Source organism: Mytilus edulis, chromosome 12 (genome assembly GCF_963676685.1).
Source record: "Mytilus edulis chromosome 12, xbMytEdul2.2, whole genome shotgun sequence".
Lineage (NCBI taxonomy): Eukaryota > Metazoa > Mollusca > Bivalvia > Mytilida > Mytilidae > Mytilus > Mytilus edulis.
Genome location: NC_092355.1, coordinates 4,250,848 through 4,275,678, shown reverse-complemented (window position 1 = coordinate 4,275,678; position 24,831 = coordinate 4,250,848). Strand labels below are relative to the sequence as shown.

The 24,831-nt window shown below is 30.1% G+C and overlaps 1 protein-coding gene across 1 annotated transcript; it reads left to right on the top strand.

The window, feature by feature from the left end:
* Window positions 1-319: 319 nt before the first annotated feature.
* On the top strand, window positions 320-23,060 carry LOC139499503 (alpha-tocopherol transfer protein-like). The gene is made up of 9 exons (XM_071288211.1): window positions 320-386; window positions 7,813-8,025; window positions 8,325-8,558; window positions 10,286-10,362; window positions 14,232-14,348; window positions 15,292-15,402; window positions 15,995-16,096; window positions 21,574-22,330; window positions 22,362-23,060. Exons 2-8 carry the CDS (start codon window positions 7,884-7,886, stop codon window positions 21,718-21,720), a joined length of 930 nt encoding a protein of 309 aa, XP_071144312.1. The 5' UTR covers window positions 320-386; window positions 7,813-7,883; the 3' UTR covers window positions 21,721-22,330; window positions 22,362-23,060.
* Window positions 23,061-24,831: the final 1,771 nt, after the last annotated feature.

The window sequence follows — 24,831 nt, the reverse complement described above, 5'->3', positions numbered from 1 at the left end:
ATATCTCTATGATCAGATCTCAATGTATTAGATATCTTTTTTAAAGATGGGGCCCCTCATGCGATGTCCAAGTAACATCACACTGGCCGTAAATCACATTTTTTTGTCTAATATAATCACATATTTATTAATTGTTTTTTTAAACAAGATAATCAAATAAAAACAGTCCTAGATTATTAAATCATCATGAAATATGGCGTCTGTTAATCAAATAATCACTATAAAAACTGCTTAATAAAATCAATAACCACATAATACCCTATGATGAGATCGTCATAAAAGCGGAAATAAGCCCGAGAAGTTTTTGTATTTCTTACATGAATTTTACTTCCGGGTCTTTCAAGAAAATGACAACAAACGTTTGAGATATTTTATACATGTAAAAGGTGTTTATTATTCTCTTCTAATGCATCATTAATAGCTTGTATAGTTTTAGGATATATGTTAGTGGCGGATCCAGGGTTGGAACCCTAACCATTGTTTAAACGATAAATGATTTTGAATAAGGACCTCCTCCCATTTTCCTAAACATATTCTGATTCCCAAATTGAAGAAATTGAGAATTGTAACCAGTACAGCATTTAATGCACAACTTTAAAATCTATAAAACGAATACAATGCATTACTTTCTGTTCCTTCTGAGTATTTATATGCTATACACATCTGTCATAAATATGAGGCAGGCATTATCTGTGAACACTGTGAATGGGGACCAAGTCTGTATGAATTATTTTTTTTGTAACTTACATATTTGTTAAATATACGAAAATACCGTAATGTTTCCGATTTTGGTTTTGTTGTTAGAGATTGTAAGTTATGACGTCATGTTAAATGTTAACCAATTCAAAGAAACACTATTCATCAGGTAACGTTAATTCATATCAAAGAGTCAAAGACAAAGAACTATTAAAAATGAAATATTGGTATTGGGTTTCTTGAGTTCCTATATTTTACTAGACTACTCAGAGTTTCACGACAATGAGACTGGAAGAACGAAGTAGATTTCTGCGTTCTGCGCAAATGCCGGAATTAAAAAAGGCGACAAAATTTTTTTTCATGATTTTGAGTCAGGCTTGGGGTAATTGTAATTGTAATCGTTAATCAGCTGTAATTGATTACAATTTTTCAAGTAATCATTGTAATCATTAATCAGCCAAAAATCTGATTACATGTAATTTAATTTAATCAATTACTTTTCAAAATACCTTTTAATCCTGATTACTTTTTGATTACATTCTGATTACAATGAAAAAAAATAATCTTAAACTGTGTTTATGGTCAATAAACGAACAATTTTGTTATTCTTATTTAATAAATATTTACATGTTAAGATAGTTTGATTTACTTTATAAAGCATGTTAATTGATTTGTATACTTCAGTAAAAAATAAATTGTAACAGTATTGAAAAGTCATCATTTATAGCCTAAGAAGAGATATATAATACAATTAGTAAAATATATTGTACTAGCCTTAATAAAAGATATTGTACATATATTCACAATTTAAAGATGTACATATATACATATTTGATAAAAACTGTTATATTCAAGTAATATTATACTTTTCTTTAATCCTGAATTATGATCTTTTGTTAATATTGTGATTTTTGTCAACTTTAAATTGACAGGTAGGAAACCAATTAAGGTTTGTTTTTATTGCAATTTACAATTGAGTATACATGTAGCTGTAGGACAATGTATATGATAAAAGACTAATCAGACATGTGAAAATTTATCTAATTAGCACAAACTAAATTAAAAGTTGGACAAATATCTTGTTCAAGACAAGGAATTGTATATTTAAAAGGAATGGAAACGCGGCTCGAGATCAATCGGGATACCAACAGCGCACCCGCAGAGTTATAAACCATGTCTGGCTCAGGCGGAAGTATGATGAATAATATAAAAAATCATGACGGAGTTCCATTTCCTGTCATATAAATCGGTCTTTTAATTCACGGGGTCATCTTGCTTGAGACGATATAAATGAGAGAGAAACCCAAAATCAAGAATAAACTTTTATTCCTAGCAAAAAGTAAGGCCTTAGGTATCATTTTAATGCCTCATCAAACATACTTTTGTAATATTGTATTGAGTAAATTCTCATTAGAATAGACCTCGGTCTTGAAAATTGAGGGAGTTTCATCCGGATTCCTACACAAAAAATACTGTGTTTTGATTTTTTTCTAAAAACTTGAAAACTGCGAAGTGCAAAACAAAACAGTTGATATCATTATGAAGCTGAAACCTTATTCTATCGCTTAGGCTCTTTTTGAAGTTTCTTGTAACTTTTAAGAATTTTCTACGATTTTTCGAAATTTCAGTTTTGAGTTTCAATATTCTGTCAAAATATGTCTATCAATCTGGGAGTGCACTACGATTTCTTTATTATATTGGAAAGTAGAAAGAAAAAAGTGAGAAAATGAGATATCATTTTAAAGAAGGAATATTTTTCTACAGTTTGATCTAAATTACGAATGCTAAATGTAATTGGTACAATATATATGATTTTATTTCGAAACATGTTGAAAATTTGAAGTTGTGCGTCAACAAATACATCGACACTTTGTATTTTGGTATAAGTTAAATAACTACTTGAAATAGATGTGACATTGACATATAATTTAAAAGCTTAATCTTTTTTCTATCGCATAGTGTTGGTTTTATGAAAATGGTGATAAAAACGAATTAGCTATGATTTTTCAAAATCCCATGTTTATATTTCACATTGACGCCATTTTGTTTGAAATAACAGACAAGATATATATAAAAGACACACGATTGGGATTTATTGTGCCTTAATATACCATGTACGATGTTATGCATTTCAAGTTTTTTTGTCAAATGCTGCTTTAGATACTAAATCGTTGTTTAGAATGCAGTTTGCCATAATAAAGCGTTGCCGCAAATTACCATACGAAACAGCAAAACTGTTCCTTCCTTTTTCTCCCAGAGCAGTAGTCTACAGGCCGCAAAAGTATTCCTTTGGTGTTAAAATAAATAAAATGCGAATGTGGGAAAGTTTGAACTGTTTCTAATAAGAAAATTTATTGCATCTCTGCATAATTTAGCATTAATTAACAGGTGAGCTCGACATTATTAATTTTTAACATCTTAAAAGTATGTAAGACCAGAGACAAATTAGCTTATCATTGATACATGATATATTATACCTGCAAATTGGAACATCCTGCATGCCGTTGTTTATTATAACACCTGTAATCTGAGTTCTTTTATCTAGATAATATACTGCAGTTGTTAAAATTTTCCTTCCTTCATAATAATTTATTAACTTCTTTCTTTAACAGTCATTTAGTTACATTTTAAAAATGTTCTTTATTTTGCATGAAAACTTTTTAACACTCGTAAAATGTCCGATATCATCTGATTATGACATACCTTCATGAAATAATACGATAAAAAAAAATTGAATAATAAGTTGTTTATTACTAACTTTGCATGTGGTTGTATTGTTATATTTTTTTTTCTTGGATTAATTTATTTTTCGTTTCATGATTTATCACTTAGCTAGCTACTTTACCACGTTCGTACTACACAATGTAAGTACCGTTACTCTACAATAAAATGTGTATTTCGAACTATCTTCAAAAATAACAATAATATGATTTATTTTACGCCAAGCAAATTGAAACAGAATGCCCCTTAGAATGATGTTTTAGTCATTATTTTTTATTACAGAAACATGCCTAAGAAGAAAAAAAATATCATTGTCAAGTTAGATAACTAGTGTCAGATTAAATGACCACGTTCGATAACTTCTACCAGATAAGTAATGAGCCAGTTAGAGCATTGGGGTGTACATGTAATTAACACCCGGTCAAAGCAAGAGATGCATCATAATATTTTCTTTGAAGTCGGCCGCGTTTCCATTCCTTTTAAATATATAATTCCTTGTTCAAGATAAGCAAATTTTTGTATTTTCTTAAATTGGACATGTAAAATGCAATGATTAAGAGGACTTGTATTTTGTTTACAATTTGATTAAACAATTCTATTAAAATTTTACATAGTTTTTAACAGGTAACTTTATTTCATCCATATTTTAACTTCCATAAACTACACCTTGAAATACATATAAAGTCTCAAAGAGGTCAGAAGACAAACAGCAAACTCTTTATAATGCCATATTCAATTGAAGTCAAAATTATTCAGAGATCAATGCTGATAAAGTGTAATGGGTCATAACCAGTGACACAATGTTCATGTATGTATGTTGTGAACCTTTGTGGTTTATTAAATAGATGAAGTTTGAAGTTATCATTTTCTTATATATAAAACAAAATCCTTTCTAAAAAGTGCTTTAGTTGTATCAAATGTTAATTCATTCATATCATTCAAAATGTTTTTGTTTTTTTTTAAATTCATTGTAATCAGATGTAATCATGATTACTTTGCTAATGTAATCATTAATTTAATCAGACACTTTCAGAAATGATGTAATCATTAATTTGATTTAAACGTACAAATGACAAAGTAATTGTAATTTAATCAATTACATTGAGAGTAATCGGACCCATCTCTGTTTTGAGTTCATCATTTTCATTAGTACAATGAAAATTTCAGGAAATTTGCCCAATTTTTTTATTTTTTTTATTTTTCTACTGTAATCATGGTAATAAGGGACTTCGTCGCCATATTATTATTTGATTACCAGATGCATATCTAGATTAAGGCTCTGATATTTTAGCCATAGTATCCACTTGATCAAAGAAAATAAATCTGGCACCTGATCATGATGTAAGTTTTGACAATAAAATTGAGAATGGAAATGGGGAATGTGCCAAAGAGACAACAACCCTACCATAGAAAAAAACAACAGCAGAAGGTCACCAACAGGTCTTCAATGTAGCGAGAAATTCCTGCACCTGGAGGCGTCCTTCAACTGGCCCCTAAACAAATATATACTAGTTCAGTCATAATGAACGCCATACTAATTTCCAAATTGTACACAAGAAACTAAAATTTAAATAATAAAAGACTAACAAAGGCCAGAGGCTCCTGACTTGGGACAGGCGCAAAAATGTGGCGGGGTTAATCATGTTTGTGAGATCTCAACCCTCCCCCTATACCTCTAGCCAATGTAGAAAAGTAATACCTACATGACCTATGTAGATTAGTGTTGTCCGATTTTCAATGAAATTCATTACGATATTATTTTATTTTTGTCGAGCCTTCAACTTTAGTAGAAAAAGTGAGACATAGCGATCCTACATTCCGTCGGTGTCAGCGTCGTCGGCGGTGGTGTCCACAAATATTCACTCTGTGGTTAAAGTTTTTGAAATTTTAATAACTTTCTTAAACTATCCTTGAATTGTACGAAACTTGGACAGAAGCTTGTTTATGTTCATAAGATAGTATCCAGAAGTAAATTTTGTAAAAATAAAATTCCCTTTTTTCCGTATTTTACTTATAAATGGACTTAGTTTTTTCTGCCAGGAAACATTACATTCACTCTGTGGTTAAAGTTTTTAAAATTTTAATAACTTTCTTAAACTATCCTGGAAATGTACAAAACTTGACCAGAACCTTGTTTATGATCAGGAGATAGTATCCAGAAGTAAATTTTGTAAAAATAAAATTCCATTTTTTCGGTATTTTACTTATAAATGGACTTAGTTTTTTCTGCCAGGAAACATTACATTCACTCTGTGGTTAAAGTTTTTAAAATTTTAATAACTTTCTTAAACTATCCTGGAAATGTACAAAACTTGACCAGAACCTTGTTTATGATCAGGAGATAGTATCCAGAAGTAAATTTTGTAAAAATAAAATTCCATTTTTTCCGTATTTTACTTATAAATGGACTTAGTTTTTTCTGCCAGGAAACATTACATTCACTCTGTGGTTAAAGTTTTTAAAATTTTAATAACTTTCTTAAACTATCCTGGAAATGTACAAAACTTGACCAGAACCTTGTTTATGATCAGGAGATAGTATCCAGAAGTAAATTTTGTAAAAATAAAATTCCATTTTTTCGGTATTTTACTTATAAATGGACTTAGTTTTTTCTGCCAGGAAACATTACATTCACTCTGTGGTTAAAGTTTTTAAAATTTTAATAACTTTCTTAAACTATCCTGGAAATGTACAAAACTTGACCAGAACCTTGTTTATGATCAGGAGATAGTATCCAGAAGTAAATTTTGTAAAAATAAAATTCCATTTTTTCGGTATTTTACTTATAAATGGACTTAGTTTTTTCTGCCAGGAAACATTACATTCACTCTGCAGTTAAGGTATTTAAAGCATTTTTAAGATTCTTAAACTAGCCTGGATTTTTACCAAACTTGAACAGAAGCTTCTGACAATCAAAAGATAGTATCGAGAGGAATAATTTTATTGATTTTTTTCATCATTTTTGATGAGTGTGTGATTAAAAGCAAAAGTAGGCGAGACACTGGGTTCCGCGGAACCCTTACAAATTTTTATAAAAGTAGACCTTGAATAGATATTAACCGGGGTAAACTTACAATATTTTTCCAATCATTCATAGGGTAACCAGAAATTTTTACATAATCCTAATTAAACCTGTAACATATAGAATTATTGAACGTAGTAGTTATGACTGGGACATGTGCATATGGAAAACAAGATGCTGGCAAACATAACACATAAAGGCTCAACGTTAAATATTTATTTTCACTTCGCTTTAATCATTGAATTGAACGATAAACACAAAACATTCATCTGAATGATTATACATGTAACAGGAATAAGAGTTTTTTTAGAAAAAACAAATTTCATATATCAGTCAGAGCTCAGACATAAATAAGTCTGAATCTGCTTTTGACTCATAGAGGTCTAAATTCGTAAGTTTTAGGATTTGTCTCCCTTTAACATGTTTAATGCAAGACAAAATACGACTTTAATACGTCAAATATTGTTAAGCAAGAAATGATTGACCTGAGAATCAAAAAGTTGCAAATATCAACTCCTACAAGTCGATAAGTTACCAAAATTGGTTTACTTCAAGACCTACGCATATTTATAAAAAGGTCATGCATCTAAATCAAATAATGACAACATTGAAAGCCAATGCTTTGTCTTTTGAAGAAAAATATGAATGAGAGTCTAAAAAAATCGGAGATAATGTTAATTAACCTTACAATGCAACCACCTGGAACCACACTTAATGAGGTAAAACATCTGTGTTTAGTAAGGATGTTCAGTTAGATAATTAAATATAGATAGCTCAAGTCCTTGTGAACTCTCAGACAGGTTTTTGCTGTCATAGGTCACTGGTGTTCTTTGGTCACCAAGTCAAATTAAGTTTTTTCATCAACATAAATAGACCTAAACAAGTCTGTCATTTTGTGACTTAGATAAGTCTAAAATTGAAAACACATTTTTATATTGAATACATGTTTTAAGTCTAAACAGAAATCAACTTGTTTATGTCTGAGCTCTGACTGTATATGTATATATAGCTAGCTAGAGTATATATTTTTGCTGTAATCAACAAACATATTCAATAACAGAAATATACATTTTACTTGGAATAAATACTAAGACGTGGTCTTAGTAAATTGCCATATTTAGCTTAAAGTGTATATTTTAAGCATGAGGAGATGTCTTTTTAAATATAAGATAATTGACTGCATTACTTGGCAATACTCTTTTTAATGTACATGTATAAATAACAATGATTTAGAAACATTATTTAAAGAGAGCTCTTGCTCTTCATGGAGATTGTGAAAATCTAAGTTATACTCGTGCTTAATATGCCTAAGGAAAGTTGATTACACAAAATTCTCTACAAGTGAAAATGGTTGTCTATTTTTTTTTTTAAAGAATAATGAAGCCCTACAGCTAGAAGAAAGTATTAGCACATACTTGATACCAAAGTTGTCTACAAAATCAAAATGGCAGAGAATGGAAGTCCTGAATATGTGTGTACACTGAGTCCAGAACTTGTGAAGAAAGCTCAAGAGGAACTAAATGAAAAACCAGAATGGCGAAGTCGTGATATACAAGCTCTGAGGGAAATGGTAGAAAAGGAAAAAGGTATGTCATGAAAGAAAATGTAGTGAAGAAGTAAAAAAATGGTACTTCAAGGAATTGTGCAAATTTCTACAAAAGGTTAAGAGTGTCATGGGTATATGTCATGTTATATACATGTATTCTAAAATGAAGATGTCCAAAAACTGGAGATGATCTCAGGTGCTCCGGAAGGGTAAATAGAATAATTTACAGTGTACATGAACTTACAAAATATAATGTCTTCTATCTGCAGTTAATATTTTAGAAATTAATATCATTAGAAATGAATCCACAGTCATTATTTTTCATATTTTATGTTTCAGCTTTAAGGATTCGCACAGACGATGCCTTCTTGTTACTTTTCTTACGAGCCAAAAAGTTTGACTACGAAAGAGCATTTAATCTAATTATGACACATTTCAAAATGAGAATTGACAATGCAGAACTATTTGAGGGACTGCGTCCTTTGGCTGTAAAGCATGTTTTAGAGGCTGGCGTGACTGGAGTTCTGCCACACAGAGACAAGCTTGGACGAAGGGTCATTGTATTCAGGCCAGGTTAGTGTATGCATACACTTTATTGCTTTTTGGAAATCTGTTCTGCTTGACCAAAGAATCTGTCCTGCTTGAACTTTTGACGTCACACAACAATCACTTTTCCATTGTGGCATCAGATATTTTTTATTATGACGTCATATTTTACAGGAACTTTTGTGATGTCCAGTCATGCCAGTAATCATGGTAATGGAAGATATATATAGTGATAAGGTGTATTCATCTTCAAATGAAAAAAAAGAAAGGAAAATGAAATTCTTTTGTCTAAAAATTGCTCCAGATTATCAATTGCTAGATGATATAATTATTTAATGACAGAAACTATGACAGCTTATCTATATTTCATTTCATCAGGCAGACAGTAATTTACAAAGACACAATTAAAGAAAATCCTGAGTTTTTAAAATGCATGCTATTGTAAAGCAAAATTACATCCTGGTAAGATTTGATCCGGTGGAAAAAATGTCACAGTAGTTGTTGTTATTTTTTTTATCCGGAGGAAAATATTTCCCTAGGATATTTTTTCCTTTGCCATGAAATTCTATCTGGGTTGTCAAACTATTGAATAGTTATTAAAAAAAACTTCAATCTTTACAAATACTATGAAATAGTCATAATGTATTTGAATCGAAGCTAAATTGTTAAAAAAATGTGTTATAATGGGAAATAATTTCACATATTATCATTGAAAATAATATCCTGAAATATTCAAGTAAATATCATTCTTTTAAAAAGACAATTATCATAAAACATATAATAGAAAACCAGAAGTAATTTCAAAGATCATAATTGTGAAATAATATCATGATTAATTTAATACATATAAGATAAGGCAAGTGAAAAACAGGTAAAAGTGAGTTGTTTTCAGATCTCAGTACAAATATAAAATAAAAAGTAAAGGTAGAATATAGTTGAGTTAGTACTGTAAACAGTATCATGGAAGAATTTTAGTATGATGATATTTTTAACTATATTTTATAGTTTTGTCAGGGGACAAAGATTTAGTTGTTGATAATATGGATGAATCAATAACAATATATTGGAAAAAACACAATTTCAACAGCTGGATAGTATTTTCCTGTGAAATATTGTCTGTCTTATTAAATCATGTTTTAAGTCATCTTTTTATATAAATGAATATAAAAAATAAGATTAAAGAAAAAATATCACAATGAAATAGATTCGGAAATATAATATTAATATCTTTAAAATATAAATTTCTCATAATTACCTCTCTTTGATTGGTAAATTATGCAAATTTGTTCTACCTTTTTGAAACATTTATAATTATAGTCAGGTATATATTGATTGTGAGTAACTAACATAGTAGTTAATGGGACTCTATTTCACAAGGTTTTGTGAAATATGGAACGGATAATATATACTGGTACATACTATCTGCATAACACAGATAGATTTTCACTCCTCTGGAAAAATTATACCTGTGAAATACCATGCCTGGAAAAGAATTACTGGGACAAATTATCTCCAGGATAAAATATCACAGAGGAAGAAATAAACCGTTACACTATCATTTAACTGTTTATCAAGTGTTCTAAAATCATGCAATTTCATTGATGGTAATTATATATAAGCATCAATGCAGCTGCTCAGGGACCTTCTTTTCTCAGAAAAAATCAACCTGTGAAATTGGTAGTCAGCTGACTTCTGTTTACATAATTTACTTGTAAAAACATCATTTATTATTTGACTCTTGTTTTTTCCCCCAGGTAAATGGAATCCTAGCAAATTTGGAATCACTGATGTATTTAGGACCAATTTTCTGACTATGTCAAGACTGATAGAGGTATTATTTGTGTTTAAAATAAAGCTAATATATAGGCTAAACAGATATAGTTATAATGGTTATCATCCCTGCATGCCTCTCTATATAGCTACTATTATCATGCTGCCCATAACACATTTGATTGACATTTATGATTTAGGACCATTACACACTAGGAATTTTGGTTCAGCATTGTAAAGTACATCTCATTTCTCTTTACATGTCATATATACATGATTTGTGTGTTACAGAAAAAAAGATTCTCATTTTACAGATCCGCCAATTCTTTTTTTTTTTCAATAAGGCTTGAAACAGGTACTGTATGTTCAAGAATTTGTAACAGGCCAGTTTTCATAAAAATAACCTCACTTCATATGCATCTTTTCTTGAAATGCAGTTGTAATCAATCTCACAATTTCATCAATTGTTTAAAAATCACAATAATATATATAAATTATGCAGACAAAATTTATGAATTTAGAGGACATAATTATATATTAAAACTTGTTTTGCTGAAGAGCATATAATGAAATTTTAAGTGCAAAATCTGCTTTGCAAGTGATATCAAATATAAAAAAAAGGAGATGTGGTATCATTGCCATAGAGATAATTATCCACCAAGTACAAATGATGAAAACAACTATAGGTCATCGTACAGCCTTCAGCAATGAGCAAAACCCTGTGTGTGTATACTATTTTACTTGGACTGAGCTATTGTAATTTTTGTCTGTTATTCAGAACAAGTTGATGTTAAAGTTCATTGTATTTTAAAGCCTTACATAAGTCATCAAATGTAGCAACAGGTACCTAGGGCAGATGTACTTTCTATCCTTTTTACACTAGTATTTTGTATTTATGGAATTCAGTTTACACATCATATATAATATTTCTAAGATGCTCATTGAATACTATATAAGTCAAGGGTGAACTTTTAAACCTGTATTTTGTATTTCTAGGATACTTTTTTATTGATACACCTGTGTTTTGTATTTCTAGAATACATGTTTATTGGTACACCTGTATTTTTTTATACCCCCGCTTTAAAAAAGGGGGGGTATACTGTTTTACCTCTGTCTGTCAGTCCGTCCGTCAGTCCGTCCATCAGTCAGTCCGTCCCATGAAACTTTCGTCACATTTTTCTCAGGAACTACACATCCACCCTTTCTGTAATTTGGTATCAACATTTATATATGTCAGCCATACCGTGTGATGCGTTTTCAGATTCATCACTTGACAACTTCCTGTTTACCGAACACTTGTCTGATTTTACACATGATAGCCAAGTTGAAAATTTTCGTCACATTTTTCTCAGGAACTACAATACAAGGATTTCTGAAATTTGGTTTCAGGATTTATATAAGTCAGGTATACCTTGTGATGCGTTTTCAGATTCATCACTTGACAACTTCCTGTTTACCGAAAACACTTGTATGATTTTACACATGATAACCAAGTTGAAAATTTCCGTCACATTTTTCTCAGGAACTACAATACAAGGATTTCTGAAATTTGGTTTCAGGATTTTTATAAGTCAGCTATACCGTGTGATGCGTTTTCAGATTCATCACTCGACAACTTCCTGTTTACCGAACACTTCCATATTTTTACACTATTAATATTATCCACTTGCGGCGGGGGTATCATCAGTGAGCAGTAGCTCGCAGTTTCACTTGTTATTTCTAGGATACAATTGTATTGCTTCATCTGTATTTTGAATTTCTAGATTACATGTATATTGATACATCTGTATTTGTAGGATACAAGTATATTGATACACCTGTATTTTGTATTTCTAGGATACATGTATATTGACACACCTGTATTTTGTTTTTTTAGGATACATGTAAATAGATACACCTAGGCCTGTATTTTGTGATTCTAGGATACATGAATATTGATACACCTGTATTTTGTATTTCTAGGATACATGTATATTGACACACCTGTATTTTGTTTTTTAGGATACATGTAAATAGATACACCTAGGCCTGTATTTTGTGATTCTAGGATACATGAATATTGATACACCTGTATTTTGTATTTCTAGGATACATGTATATTGACACACCTGTATTTTGTTTTTTTAGGATACATGTAAATAGATACACCTAGGCCTGTATTTTGTATTTCTAGGATACATGTATATTGACACACCTGTATTTTGTTTTTTTAGGATACATGTAAATAGATACACCTAGGCCTGTATTTTGTGATTCTAGGATACATGAATATTGATACACCTGTATTTTGTATTTCTAGGATACATGTATATTGACACACCTGTATTTTGTTTTTTTAGAATACATGTAAATAGATACACCTGTATTTTGTATTTCTAGGATACCTGTATTTTGTAGGAAGAGGAGACGCAGATAAATGTGCTTTAAAAAAGGGGGGTATACTGTTTTACCTCTGTCTGTCAGTCAGTCCGTCCGTCAGTCAGTCCGTCCCATGAAACTTTCGTCACATTTTTCTCAGGAACTACACATCCACCCTTTCTGTAATTTGGTATCAACATTTATATATGTCAGCCATACCGTGTGATGCGTTTTCAGATTCATCACTTGACAACTTCCTGTTTACCGAACACTTGTCTGATTTTACACATGATAGCCAAGTTGAAAATTTTCGTCACATTTTTCTCAGGAACTACAATACAAGGATTTCTGAAATTTGGTTTCAGGATTTATATAAGTCAGGTATACCGTGTGATGCGTTTTCAGATTCATCACTCGACAACTTCCTGTTTACCGAACACTTGTATGATTTTACACATGATAACCAAGTTAAAAATTTTCGTCACATTTTTCTCAGGAACTACAATACAAGGATTTCTGAAATTTGGTTTCAGGATTTTTATAAGTCAGCTATACCGTGTGATGCGTTTTCAGATTCATCACTCGACAACTTCCTGTTTACCGAACACTTCCATATTTTTACACTATTAATATTATCCACTTGCGGCGGGGGTATCATCAGTGAGCAGTAGCTCGCAGTTTCACTTGTTATTTCTAGGATACAATTGTATTGCTTCATCTGTATTTTGAATTTCTAGATTACATGTATATTGATACATCTGTATTTGTAGGATACAAGTATATTGATAGACCTGTATTTTGTATTTCTAGGATACATGTATATTGACACACCTGTATTTTGTTTTTTTAGGATACATGTAAATAGATACACCTAGGCCTGTATTTTGTGATTCTAGGATACATGAATATTGATACACCTGTATTTTGTATTTCTAGGATACATGTATAATGACACACCTGTATTTTGTTTTTTAGGATACATGTAAATAGATACACCTAGGCCTGTATTTTGTGATTCTAGGATACATGAATAGGATACATGTAAATAGATACACCTAGGCCTGTATTTTGTGATTCTAGGATACATGAATATTGATACACCTGTATTTTGTATTTCTAGGATACATGTATATTGACACACCTGTATTTTGTTTTTTTAGGATACATGTAAATAGATACACCTAGGCCTGTATTTTGTGATTCTAGGATACATGAATATTGATACACCTGTATTTTGTATTTCTATGATACATGTATATTGACACACCTGTATTTTGTTTTTTTAGGATACATGTAAATAGATACACCTAGGCCTGTATTTTGTGATTCTAGGATACATGAAAATTGATACACCTGTATTTTGTATTTCTAGGATACATGAAAATTGACACACCTGTATTTTGTTTTTTTAGGATACATGTAAATAGATACACCTAGGCCTGTATTTTGTGATTCTAGGATACATGAATATTGATACACCTGTATTTTGTATTTCTATGATACATGTTTATTGATACACCTGTATTTTGTATTTCTAGGATACCTGTATTTTGATACACCTGTATTTTGTAGGAAGAGGAGACGCAGATAAATGGTTTAGTGATGATGATGGATTTAGATGGTATTGGATGGGCTCATGCAAAGAGTATTTCACCGCTGTATGCTAAAAAATTCATGGGTTTGATACAGGTAATTTTAAAATACACTTCTATACTCAATGCACCACTCACACTGTATATAGAATTCAGTGAAAAGTGAAGTTTGGGTGAAATCCCTTACATAGCAAGTTATTTATTGGAAATGTCCAGTCATAAGAGACATGAACTAAGTAGCTGCTAGCATGTTGATGTGACAAGATAAACATGATAAACTTCCTTGATCAACAACTTAAACATTATTGAAAGATGCACAGACCATCAAAACATATGCCCCCTTAAATTCAAAGGCTTGGAAACCAAATCATAAAAGTTTTACATGTGAAATGTAGTCATTATCTGTATTGATATGATATTATATTCATACATACCATTAATTTTTATTAATCATGTTTTTTTTCTCTCATTGTTGGTATCTGCCCCTTATATAAAGGTAGTTTAATTGATATGACCAATTTGAAGGATGAGAAAGGATTTGATTGTTGTTTCTGCATTAGTATTTAATCTGGTCATCCCTTATCAATATAAAAAAGAAGATGTGGTATGATTGCCAATGAGACAACTGTCCACAAGAGACCAAAATGACATAGACATTAACAACTATAGGTCACTGTATGGCCTTCAACAATGAGCAAAGCCCATACCACATAGTCAGCTATAAAAGGCCCCGATAAGACAATGTCTTATTGGAAGATTATTCTACATTGTATGTCTTTTTTAAAGTATTTAGTATTTGATTTGAACTGAACTGAACTACAAAGGTATTTAATTATAGAATTAGTAATGAATTTGTACTTAGGTTCTTAAATTTTAACATAATTGATAAATGTATTTTGGTATTTTTTGTAAGATCAAAGGTTTCAGTTACAATTTTTTTTCTTTTGAATTGTAAAGTTTAAACAAATAAAAGAAGAGAAGAATTTGACTTTTTACTTATATATTGTAATAGGATGAAAATTGTTCTCATTATATTTTAGGATGCATTTCCAGCCAGATTTAAAGGTATGCATTACTTCAATGAGCCAACAATCTTTGACTACATCTTTGCCATTGGTAAACAGTTCATGAAGGAGAAAACAGTTTCTAGGGTAACAATTAAATTTATTTTACTTTATTCTAAAAATAGGGGGACAGACTTCTCTTAAGCTTGTTCCCCTTGGTTAATTATACGTATTTAAAGAGGGTTCAAAGGGAGACAATTCAAGTCCATAGGGTTTAAATACCTTAACACTTTTGTAATAGCTTCATTTGATCAGACAACTAACGGTATAAAAGTTAGGCTTACTTATATTAGCAATTTCTTGTAATCTGAACCTCTCCTATAAACAAAATATTCATATATTTAAACATATTTGAGCATATTAAAAGATCTCAGAGATTTCTTGCTATATGATAGTAATAGTGTATTTGTGGTACATTCACATCATCATCTTCATCATCATTACCAACTTTTCTGTTATTATTTTTTTATCTCTTTTTTCAATAAATAGATTCTTATAGTATTGTATATTCTGAATAATTGCATGCTCACATCAATATTGTATTGTATATTATTATTATTCTGAGCAGCTTCATAAGTATGGTTTACTTATGTCCAATAGATTTTTTACTTTGAGAAAATAAAATATGTTCAAACTTAAATTACCAATATCTCTATTTATGTATATATTTCTATTACAGCTACATTTCCATGGAAACAGATATGAAGAGCTTAAAGAATTTATAGATGAAGAAAATATTCCTGAAGATTATGGAGGAAAGGCTCCAAAATATTCAAATAAGGTTAATTATTTATAACTTTTTACCAAAGAGTGAATTTTAAGGAGATCTAAAATATATGCTATTAAAATCTGACAATATATTTAACAGGCATGTAAGGTTTTTAATGAATTAAAACAAAGAAATATCTTTTATGAACATATGAAATTGGGAATTGAAATAGGGAATGTGTCAAAGAAAAGACAACTCCAATCAAAGAGCAGAAAACAGCTGAAGGTCAACAGTGGGTGTTCAACCCAATGAGAAAATCTTGCACCAGGAGGCCCTGCTGACCCATAAACAATATGTTCACCAGTCAGAGAGCTGACATAAACAATCTTGTGCAAGTAGATTAGGCATTTTTTTAACAAAGGAGTAATAGCATTTTTAGACTTTATAAAGTCATAATATGTCCGACTTATTCAGATCAAATTCTGTTCTGCCAATCGATTGTAAAGTTTCAATGTTTTAAGAATTGCATCAAACCTATTCCATAAATAACTTTGAATATTTTTATGATGAATTATATATCAAAATCTTATCTTTTTGTGCTGGTTTTCAATTAAATCCATTTTATACAAATTTACATACAGCTACTAAACCACTCAACGTTCCCCCTTACACGGAACGAACACGGAACGAACACGCGAATGGAATGAAATGAGAACGAACGAGTTAAACCAGTTAGAATCGTGTATCTCCACACATTTCGTTTATTAAAGTCAACTCGTGTTTTTCCGTTCAAAGTCGTGTGCGAACGAAACGAACGAAACGATCAATAAATTCCGTGTAAACAAACATGTTTCGTTCAGAAACGATATTATTTCACCTGATTGGTTGTTTGGTGATTATGCTAGTTTTCAAATTTTCAAATGAAACGAATATATATACCAAAGTTAATCGGTATATTGTACTACTCATTGTTTATTTATGAATAGAATTCATTACATTACTTCGTTATATTGCATTTAAAATAAAAATGATAACTCTGAAATGAATAGATAAATAGTAACATAAAAAAAATATTTAAATTATGAAAGGCAAACAAGATCAATTTAAATATCAAAATACCTTCTCTTCTTAAAAAAATAGGATGCAACCATTCTTTATTTTATTATTCATATTTATTATTAAAGTTTTTTTAAATTTATTTTCATATTAGTTAGTGAGATGTACATCGTAAAAGACGTGAAAAAGTATCTCAGAAACATAATTTAGTGGCAGTCGCTATCCCTGGTTAAAATAAATAGAATATATTATATTATGCTTTCAAAACATGTGTGTGTCAATCGTTTTCATTATCCACGTCAAACGATTTGCATAGTTTTCTTTATTAAAGAAATGAATGACCCTATTCGTGTTTATAAACTATTTTAAAACTAACGCCCGTTAAGTTTTTCCAAAAAATAGATAACAAATATTCTTATTTAGTTTCACGGAGGGAAAACATTTTTTTCGATGACTTTACTGAATCATTTCCCGTCTTTTACATTAGCGTATGATCCGTATATTTAGTCTTTTTCAAAATAACCTAGTACTTCCAAAGTCAGTCAATTAATCTGTAAGTGCACGCATAGTCCGCTATCATATGCATGTACAGTGTATTTTTTTTTATTTTTTATTCAAGTGCAAACACTAGCTAGTAATGATTGGTTGTTCGTTTCTTGAAGTCCAGTGGCATATATATCATGAATGTTCAGGACGAATCACGCTCAAAAATATACTTACATAATGTAGCAAGAATATTCAATGAAGAAAATGTATCATATTGTGTTTTCTGTTTACCTAAATGACTCAACACAATTAAACGGTTGATTTAATTAGAAAATATATATAACGCACATAAAAAAGACGTTTATAAAATACAGAAAATTAACTAGAAATAAGAGAAGGGAATCATTCTAAAAGTTATTGAAAAGGAAATAAAACTGCCTTGAATATCTAAAAGAATAATATATATATAATTATATATGCAAATATTGGAAATGTCTTGAAAAGTAGAATAAAGACCAAATATTAAAAACAATATATTCTTAAGAAATATTTAAACATATTTGTTTTTATGTTAAATGTGAGTAAGTGACCATTTGCTTGGAAATAGAAATATGTTAAAATAAACTTTTTAAACTTTTACATTTATAACATCACTCTTTATTTTTGCCTTTTTTGCGTTCTTCGAAGATTGCAAATACAAAGCTTTGATCGGAATCTCGCTAATTGGTAACAGTTTCCAGAATAACTCCATACATGTAACACCTTTTTATTTCTCGTCCATATAATTTACATGTTGATTTTAAGCATCCGTCTATCGCATCTTCACTTGTTGGTCCTAACCCCGTAACCCCCTACTGAATAAAAATTGAACGACACCGTTATACTTACGACACACAGGTACTTATTCAACATTGATATTAAAACATATAACTTCGAAAAAATACTTATAATAGCAACAGATTAGCATATATTCTTTTTATTTTATAATGTATGATAGCTTTGTGAATTGATTTTTAGCTTATATTGTTACTTTTTTTTTAACGTACAGTGGCAAGTATTTCACGTATATTCCGGACGAAAACGTAGTTATAACCAAAAATTACAATGCTCAAATGTGTTCATCAAAATAGAACAAGAATTTTGACAGCTACTGAACAATAAAGAAATATTTTGAGGGCATACAATTTGAGAGAATAATATTCGCCTACGATAAAAAAAAATCCTTTACTGTAACGTAGTATATACAGAAGGACAAAATACATTGAAAGATGGTACACTCCTACATCCTTATATTCTTGCATTACTATACAATGTTGTAACTTTTAAAGGATAAAATCAAAAGCAGGAGGTATCGTTTTTTTTGTTTGTTTTTTTTGGGGGCATAAACAAATATTGCAGTGTGTTTCGTTTTGCTCCCCTCGGTGATAGAAATCGACATAGTTAAAATTCATAACTCTAACTACATTTTTTTGGGACTTTGCACTTTACACTAAATATGACTTTTTGTCCTTACTGACACTAAAGTACAATTTTGTAGATGATTTGTTGTAAAATTTCACATTACTTTAAGTCATGAGTAAAATTGATTAGGAAAGGAAAATTCTATGTCGTGCATAAACGGAATAGAACACGGAAAAAAATATTCTTTATGCAACATGTATATATCTGGACAAATTTCTGTGTTTCAAAAGAGTTTTGATTCAATATTTGAAGGTACTTTTTTATTGTAAATTTTAAGACAAAGCTGATATATCTGCACTATATTATTTATGGTTTTCTCAAATGCTTTCATCGGCAACGTTTAGGGCTGAATATTAATTTCTAGTTTATGAAAATTTGTAAAAAGATCACAAGTTTTTCATTTTTGTTTTTAGAAATATCATCATAATCTATAATTTTACCTCCCCCCTCCCCCCCCCCAAAAAAAAGCCATTGATGATGATGATGGGGTTTTTAAAGACCTTGACTGGCTATACAGCCCTTAGATATATATAGGAAGATGTGGTGTGGGTGCCAATGAGACAGCTCTCCATCCAAATAACAATGTTAAAAAAGTAAACCATTATAGATCAAAATACGGCCTTCAACACGGAGTCTTGGTTCACACCGAACAACAAGCTATAAAGGGCCTCAAAATTACTAGTGTCAAACTTACATACATGTATCTATAAGTATGCTATGCTTATTCAAATTAATTTTAAACGTCAAAGTATGTGACTGTTTTTATTAACGGTTGTAACTTGTAATGGTTTTGTGTTTTTTTTGCACAACATATATATATAAAAAGAAGATGTGGTATGATTGCAATGCGATAACTCTCCACAAGAGATCAAATGACACAGATATTTTAACAAATTTATATATAAAGGTCACCGTATGGCCCTCGACAGTGAGAAAAGCCCATACCGCATTGTCAGCTCCCTGTGAATATTTTCTTGTGATTTTTATTCTTGTGGCTTTTTTCCGGTGACTTTATTTTCTAGGGACTTTGTGACCTTTTTACCGAGACTTTTTTCCTGTGACTTTTTTTTCGTTTTTCATTCTCTTAATAGGTATCACGTTATAACTACACTGTTATTGTCAGATTAGTTGAAAGCGTAAACATTTCAAATAAAGGAAATAAAAATACTAATTATATTTCTGAACAAATTTTAAACACCAAAAAAAAAATCAAGATCAATGTAAATATATAATTATCTTTATTAGTCTCATTTGCTAAAAATAACAAAAATTAAAGTTCCATTTAATGATTGGCAGTAGAATAATTATCTGTTAAACAACTAAGCTAAGTGTGAAATGTCTGGCAAGTTTTCAAAAGAAGTCCTGCAGAGTACGCCCGCTGGTTATTTGGATTGATTAAAAAATGTATGAAATCCTCGAAAACGTTGTCACCACTTTAGCTTTACAGAAATATGTTATTGTCAATCACTGTGTTGTCAATAGTCCACTAAACTTAAACGCAAGGCTGAATATACATGTTTCATATGCATGATATTTATGATATGCAAATACATTTTTTTTCCTATAACACTAAGATTACAGTAGCTGTATTAAAAAAAAATATAAATCTAGCTTGTTTAATTAAATGAAACACAGACTTACTGAAATATTGTCCCCATGTTTTAAGCAATCGTAGATACATTTTATTCAGCATTTACTTTTAATCATTTAAAATAGAGAGAAGACTATTTACAAACTACCATACTACAATTTCTACATTAGTTTTATTGTAAATTAGTTAGATATTTGCAACTCGGTATATCCAGTAAAGTACACTTTAATATAGGGATATTTTTAAACATCCTTTTTACAAAAAATAAATAATGAACCTGTGGATACATTTAATCTCAGCATGAAAGTAAAATATAATATTTCCATGTCTCAACAAGTTTTTAATGACTATACTGCGAACAAAAAAGTTTTTACAACATTTCACATCATTTAATTAAAAAAGACGGTATATTCAGACCTGAGCCAGTGACCATCATGTGGTGTATATATGGAAGTTTTTAACGACCTTGACTGTCGTTTCTTTTTTAATAAAGAAAAATACATGTGATGATGTGATTATAAAATACGAAATTTATCTGTGAAACGACCCAATTACCTTTCATTTTAGAATGATATAATCGTTCACACACGCTGTAAACGTTCTAAAACGAAATGATTAGCTTCACAATTTACCGAACAACACGCTTGTTATCATGCTATGTCGTGTATAAACGGAATGGAACACGGAATGGAACACGGAATGAACTTAAACGAAATGAACGAAATGAATGGAATGAATGACACGTAAACGGAATAAACGAAACACGCAAACGAAACGAATGAAAAACGGAGCGAAAACGGAAAAACGGGAAACTTGAGTGGTTCAGTAGCTGTAAAAAGGTTAATTTTATATGTCTCTTTTTTTAGTCTGTCTGGTCATATATACATATTTTTTATATAAAAAAAAGTGTTTCTTGGAGATATTTATAATATTGTCATTGACATTTTAATTCAAGGAATGGATGGAAGAACTGTTAAAGCTGGATGCACATTTTGACAATGAAGCAAAATACGGACTTGTGGATGGCACGTTGAAGAAACCCACGATGAAGGAAGACGCTATAGACTGTATGGTAGGATCCTACAGGAAGCTAGATGTTTAAGACTGACGATGTTGTAATAGGATTTGTTAACTATTACAATTGATGACTTAGGATTTGTTAACTATTACAATTCATGACTTAGGATGGTTAACTATTACGATTCATGACTTAGGATTTGAAGCCAATTCATGACTTAGGATTTGTTAACTATTACGATTCATTACTTAGGATGGTTAACTATCACAATGCATGACTTAGGATTTGTTAACTATTACAATTGATGACTTAGGATTTGTTAACTATTACAATTGATGACTTAGGGTGGTTAACTATTACAATTCATGACTTAGGATTTGTTAACTATTACAATTCATGACTTAGGATTTGTTAACTATCACAATGCATGACTTAGGATTTGTTAACTATTACAATTCATGACTTAGGATTTGTTAACTATCACAATGCATGACTAGTCTAGGAATTTTTGAACCCTTTTTAATTATGAACTAATTTCCTCTAGGAATTTTTTATTGACAATTTTCGAGCATTTACAAATTTGAAACTAAAAAAATGTACTTCAGTCTATGTATTTGTCTATTTTTTTTAGAGAATAAATTGGATTAAAAAACAAATAAGAAAATCACACAGTCAAGTAAAAACATGACTATAGGTGTAATACCACCATTGATGTTCCCCTATAGGTGTAATACCACCATTGATTTTCCCCTATTAGTCTTTGTTAAATTTGCACTTTTCAAAAAAATGTCCAGAATTTATCTTTGTTTCAAATAAAGAAATACATGGCATGAGTAAAGTTTTATTCTGTCCAGTTCTATAGAAAAGAATTCACATAACATTTCATTGCATATAAGAAAATAAACATCATTGGAAGTTAAGCAATCAAATTTCTCCCCTTATTTTATCTGTATACAAGGTTTAGTCACCATGTACCCTCAAGATTACAAAATTTTCTATAGAAATCCCAAATAAAAAATAATGGTATTTTGAAATACCCAAGACATATGTTTATGACACAGAAATGGTTTTAGTGCAATAAAATGTAGGATTAATTACCTACAACTGTCAAATTCAAGGGAATATTTTTTTTCGACCTACTTTCGTATACAACCGTATGTGACGTACCATGATTTGGTGGTGTTACACCTATATTAAATAATGCAGAATTGTCCACTTTAAGATATGTAGTGGTTCTGTTTATATAATAAGCCACTTGTAAATTACAGTACCACTTTTCACATTTGTTCTTAAACCCTTTTCTGTATTTATCGTCTCCCAACTTATCATTTTGATATAAGTTAGCTAAGATGATAGTACCTGCTGTTTTTGTTTTTTGTATTGCTATGTATTTTTTCTCCCTACATGAAATTTACAATAAACTACCTCTGTTCCATAATGTTGTGTTTTTGTATACATTCAATTTTTGTTACACATGTCTTATGTATTTACCTATTTTTTTTTATTGATACTGTTTGGACAGCTATGTAGACTTAAAGCTGATTAATTGATTTAATCTGTTTTTTGTTGCTTTTGTGTGTTTTTTAGGTACTTACTTGAAGGTACTTCTGTTTGCTACAGGTTGGGACGGAGAATATTAAAAATAAGGACACTTACTCCCTAAATTAACTTTGATGTACAATGATCACTTCTGGCTGTAAAGGTTGGGTTTTCAATATAAACAAGGGAACTAACTCTTTAAATTTATTTACAAGAAAGTGAAGTTTACACAAGGGAAATAACTCTTTAAAGTTAGGTATATTTTACACAAGGGAACTAACTCTTTAACTTAGGTATATTTTACACAAGGGAACTAACTCTTTAAAGTTAGGTATATTTTACACAAGGGAACTAACTCTTTAAAGTTAGGTATATTTTACACAAGGGAACTAACTCTTTAAAGTTAGGTATATTTTACACAAGGGAACTAACTCTTTAAAGTTAGGTATATTTTACACAAGGGAACTAACTCTTTAAAGTTAGGTATATTTCACACAAGGGAACTAACTCTTTAAAGTAAGGTATATTTTACACAAGGGAACTAAATATTCAAAGTTAGGTATATTTTACACAAGGGAACTAACTCTTTAAAGTTAGATATATTTTACACAAGGGAACTAACTCTTTAAAGTTAGGTATATTTTACACAAGGGAACTAAATATTCAAAGTTAGGTATATTTTACACAAGGGAACTAAATATTCAAAGTTAGGTATATTTTACACAAGGGAACTAACACTTTAAAGTTAGGTATATTTTACACAAGGGAACTAACTCTTTAAAGTTAGGTATATTTTACACAAGGGAACTAACTCTTTAAAGTTAGGTATATTTTACACAAGGGAACTAACTCTTTAAAGTTAGGTATATTTTACATAAGGGAACTAATTCTTTAAAGTTAGGTATATTTTACACAAGGGAACTAACTCTTTAAAGTTAGGTATATTTTACATAAGGGAACTAAATATTCAAAGTTAGGTATATTTTACACAAGGGAACTAACTCTTTAAAGTAAGGTATATTTTACACAAGGGAACTAAATATTCAAAGTTAGGTATATTTTACACAAGGGAACTAACTCTTTAAAGTTAGGTATATTTTACACAAGGGAACTAACTCTTTAAAGTTAGGTATATTTTACACAAGGGAACTAACTCTTTAAAGTTAGGTATATTTTACACAAGGGAACTAACTCTTGAAAGTTAGGTATATTTTACACAAGGGAACAAACTCTTTAAAGTTAGATATATTTTACACAAGGGAACTAACTCTTTAAAGTTAGGTATATTTTACACAAGGGAACTAACTCTTTAAAATTAGGTATATTTTACATAAGGGAACTAATTCTTTAAAGTTAGGTATATTTTACACAAGGGAACTAACTCTTTAAAGTTAGGTATATTTTACATAAGGGAACTAACTCTTTAAAATTAGGTATATTTTACACAAGGGAACTAACTCTTTAAAGTTAGGTATATTTTACACAAGGGAAATAACTCTTTAAAGTTAGGTATATTTTACATAAGGGAACTAAATATTCAAAGTTAGGTATATTTTACACAAGGGAACTAAATATTCAAAGTTAGGTATATTTTACACAAGGGAACTAACTCTTTAAAGTTAGGTATATTTTACACAAGGGAACTAAATATTCAAA

Bases quoted from the DNA above. Each gene is read 5' to 3' on its own strand.
- LOC139499503 (XM_071288211.1), top strand. From the start codon at position 7,884: ATGGCAGAGAATGGAAGTCCTGAATATGTGTGTACACTGAGTCCAGAA. The intron at 8,026-8,324 runs GTATGTCATGAA...TTTATGTTTCAG, and splicing joins AATGGTAGAAAAGGAAAAAG to CTTTAAGGATTCGCACAGAC. The intron at 10,363-14,231 runs GTATTATTTGTG...TGTATTTTGTAG, and splicing joins CTATGTCAAGACTGATAGAG to GAAGAGGAGACGCAGATAAA.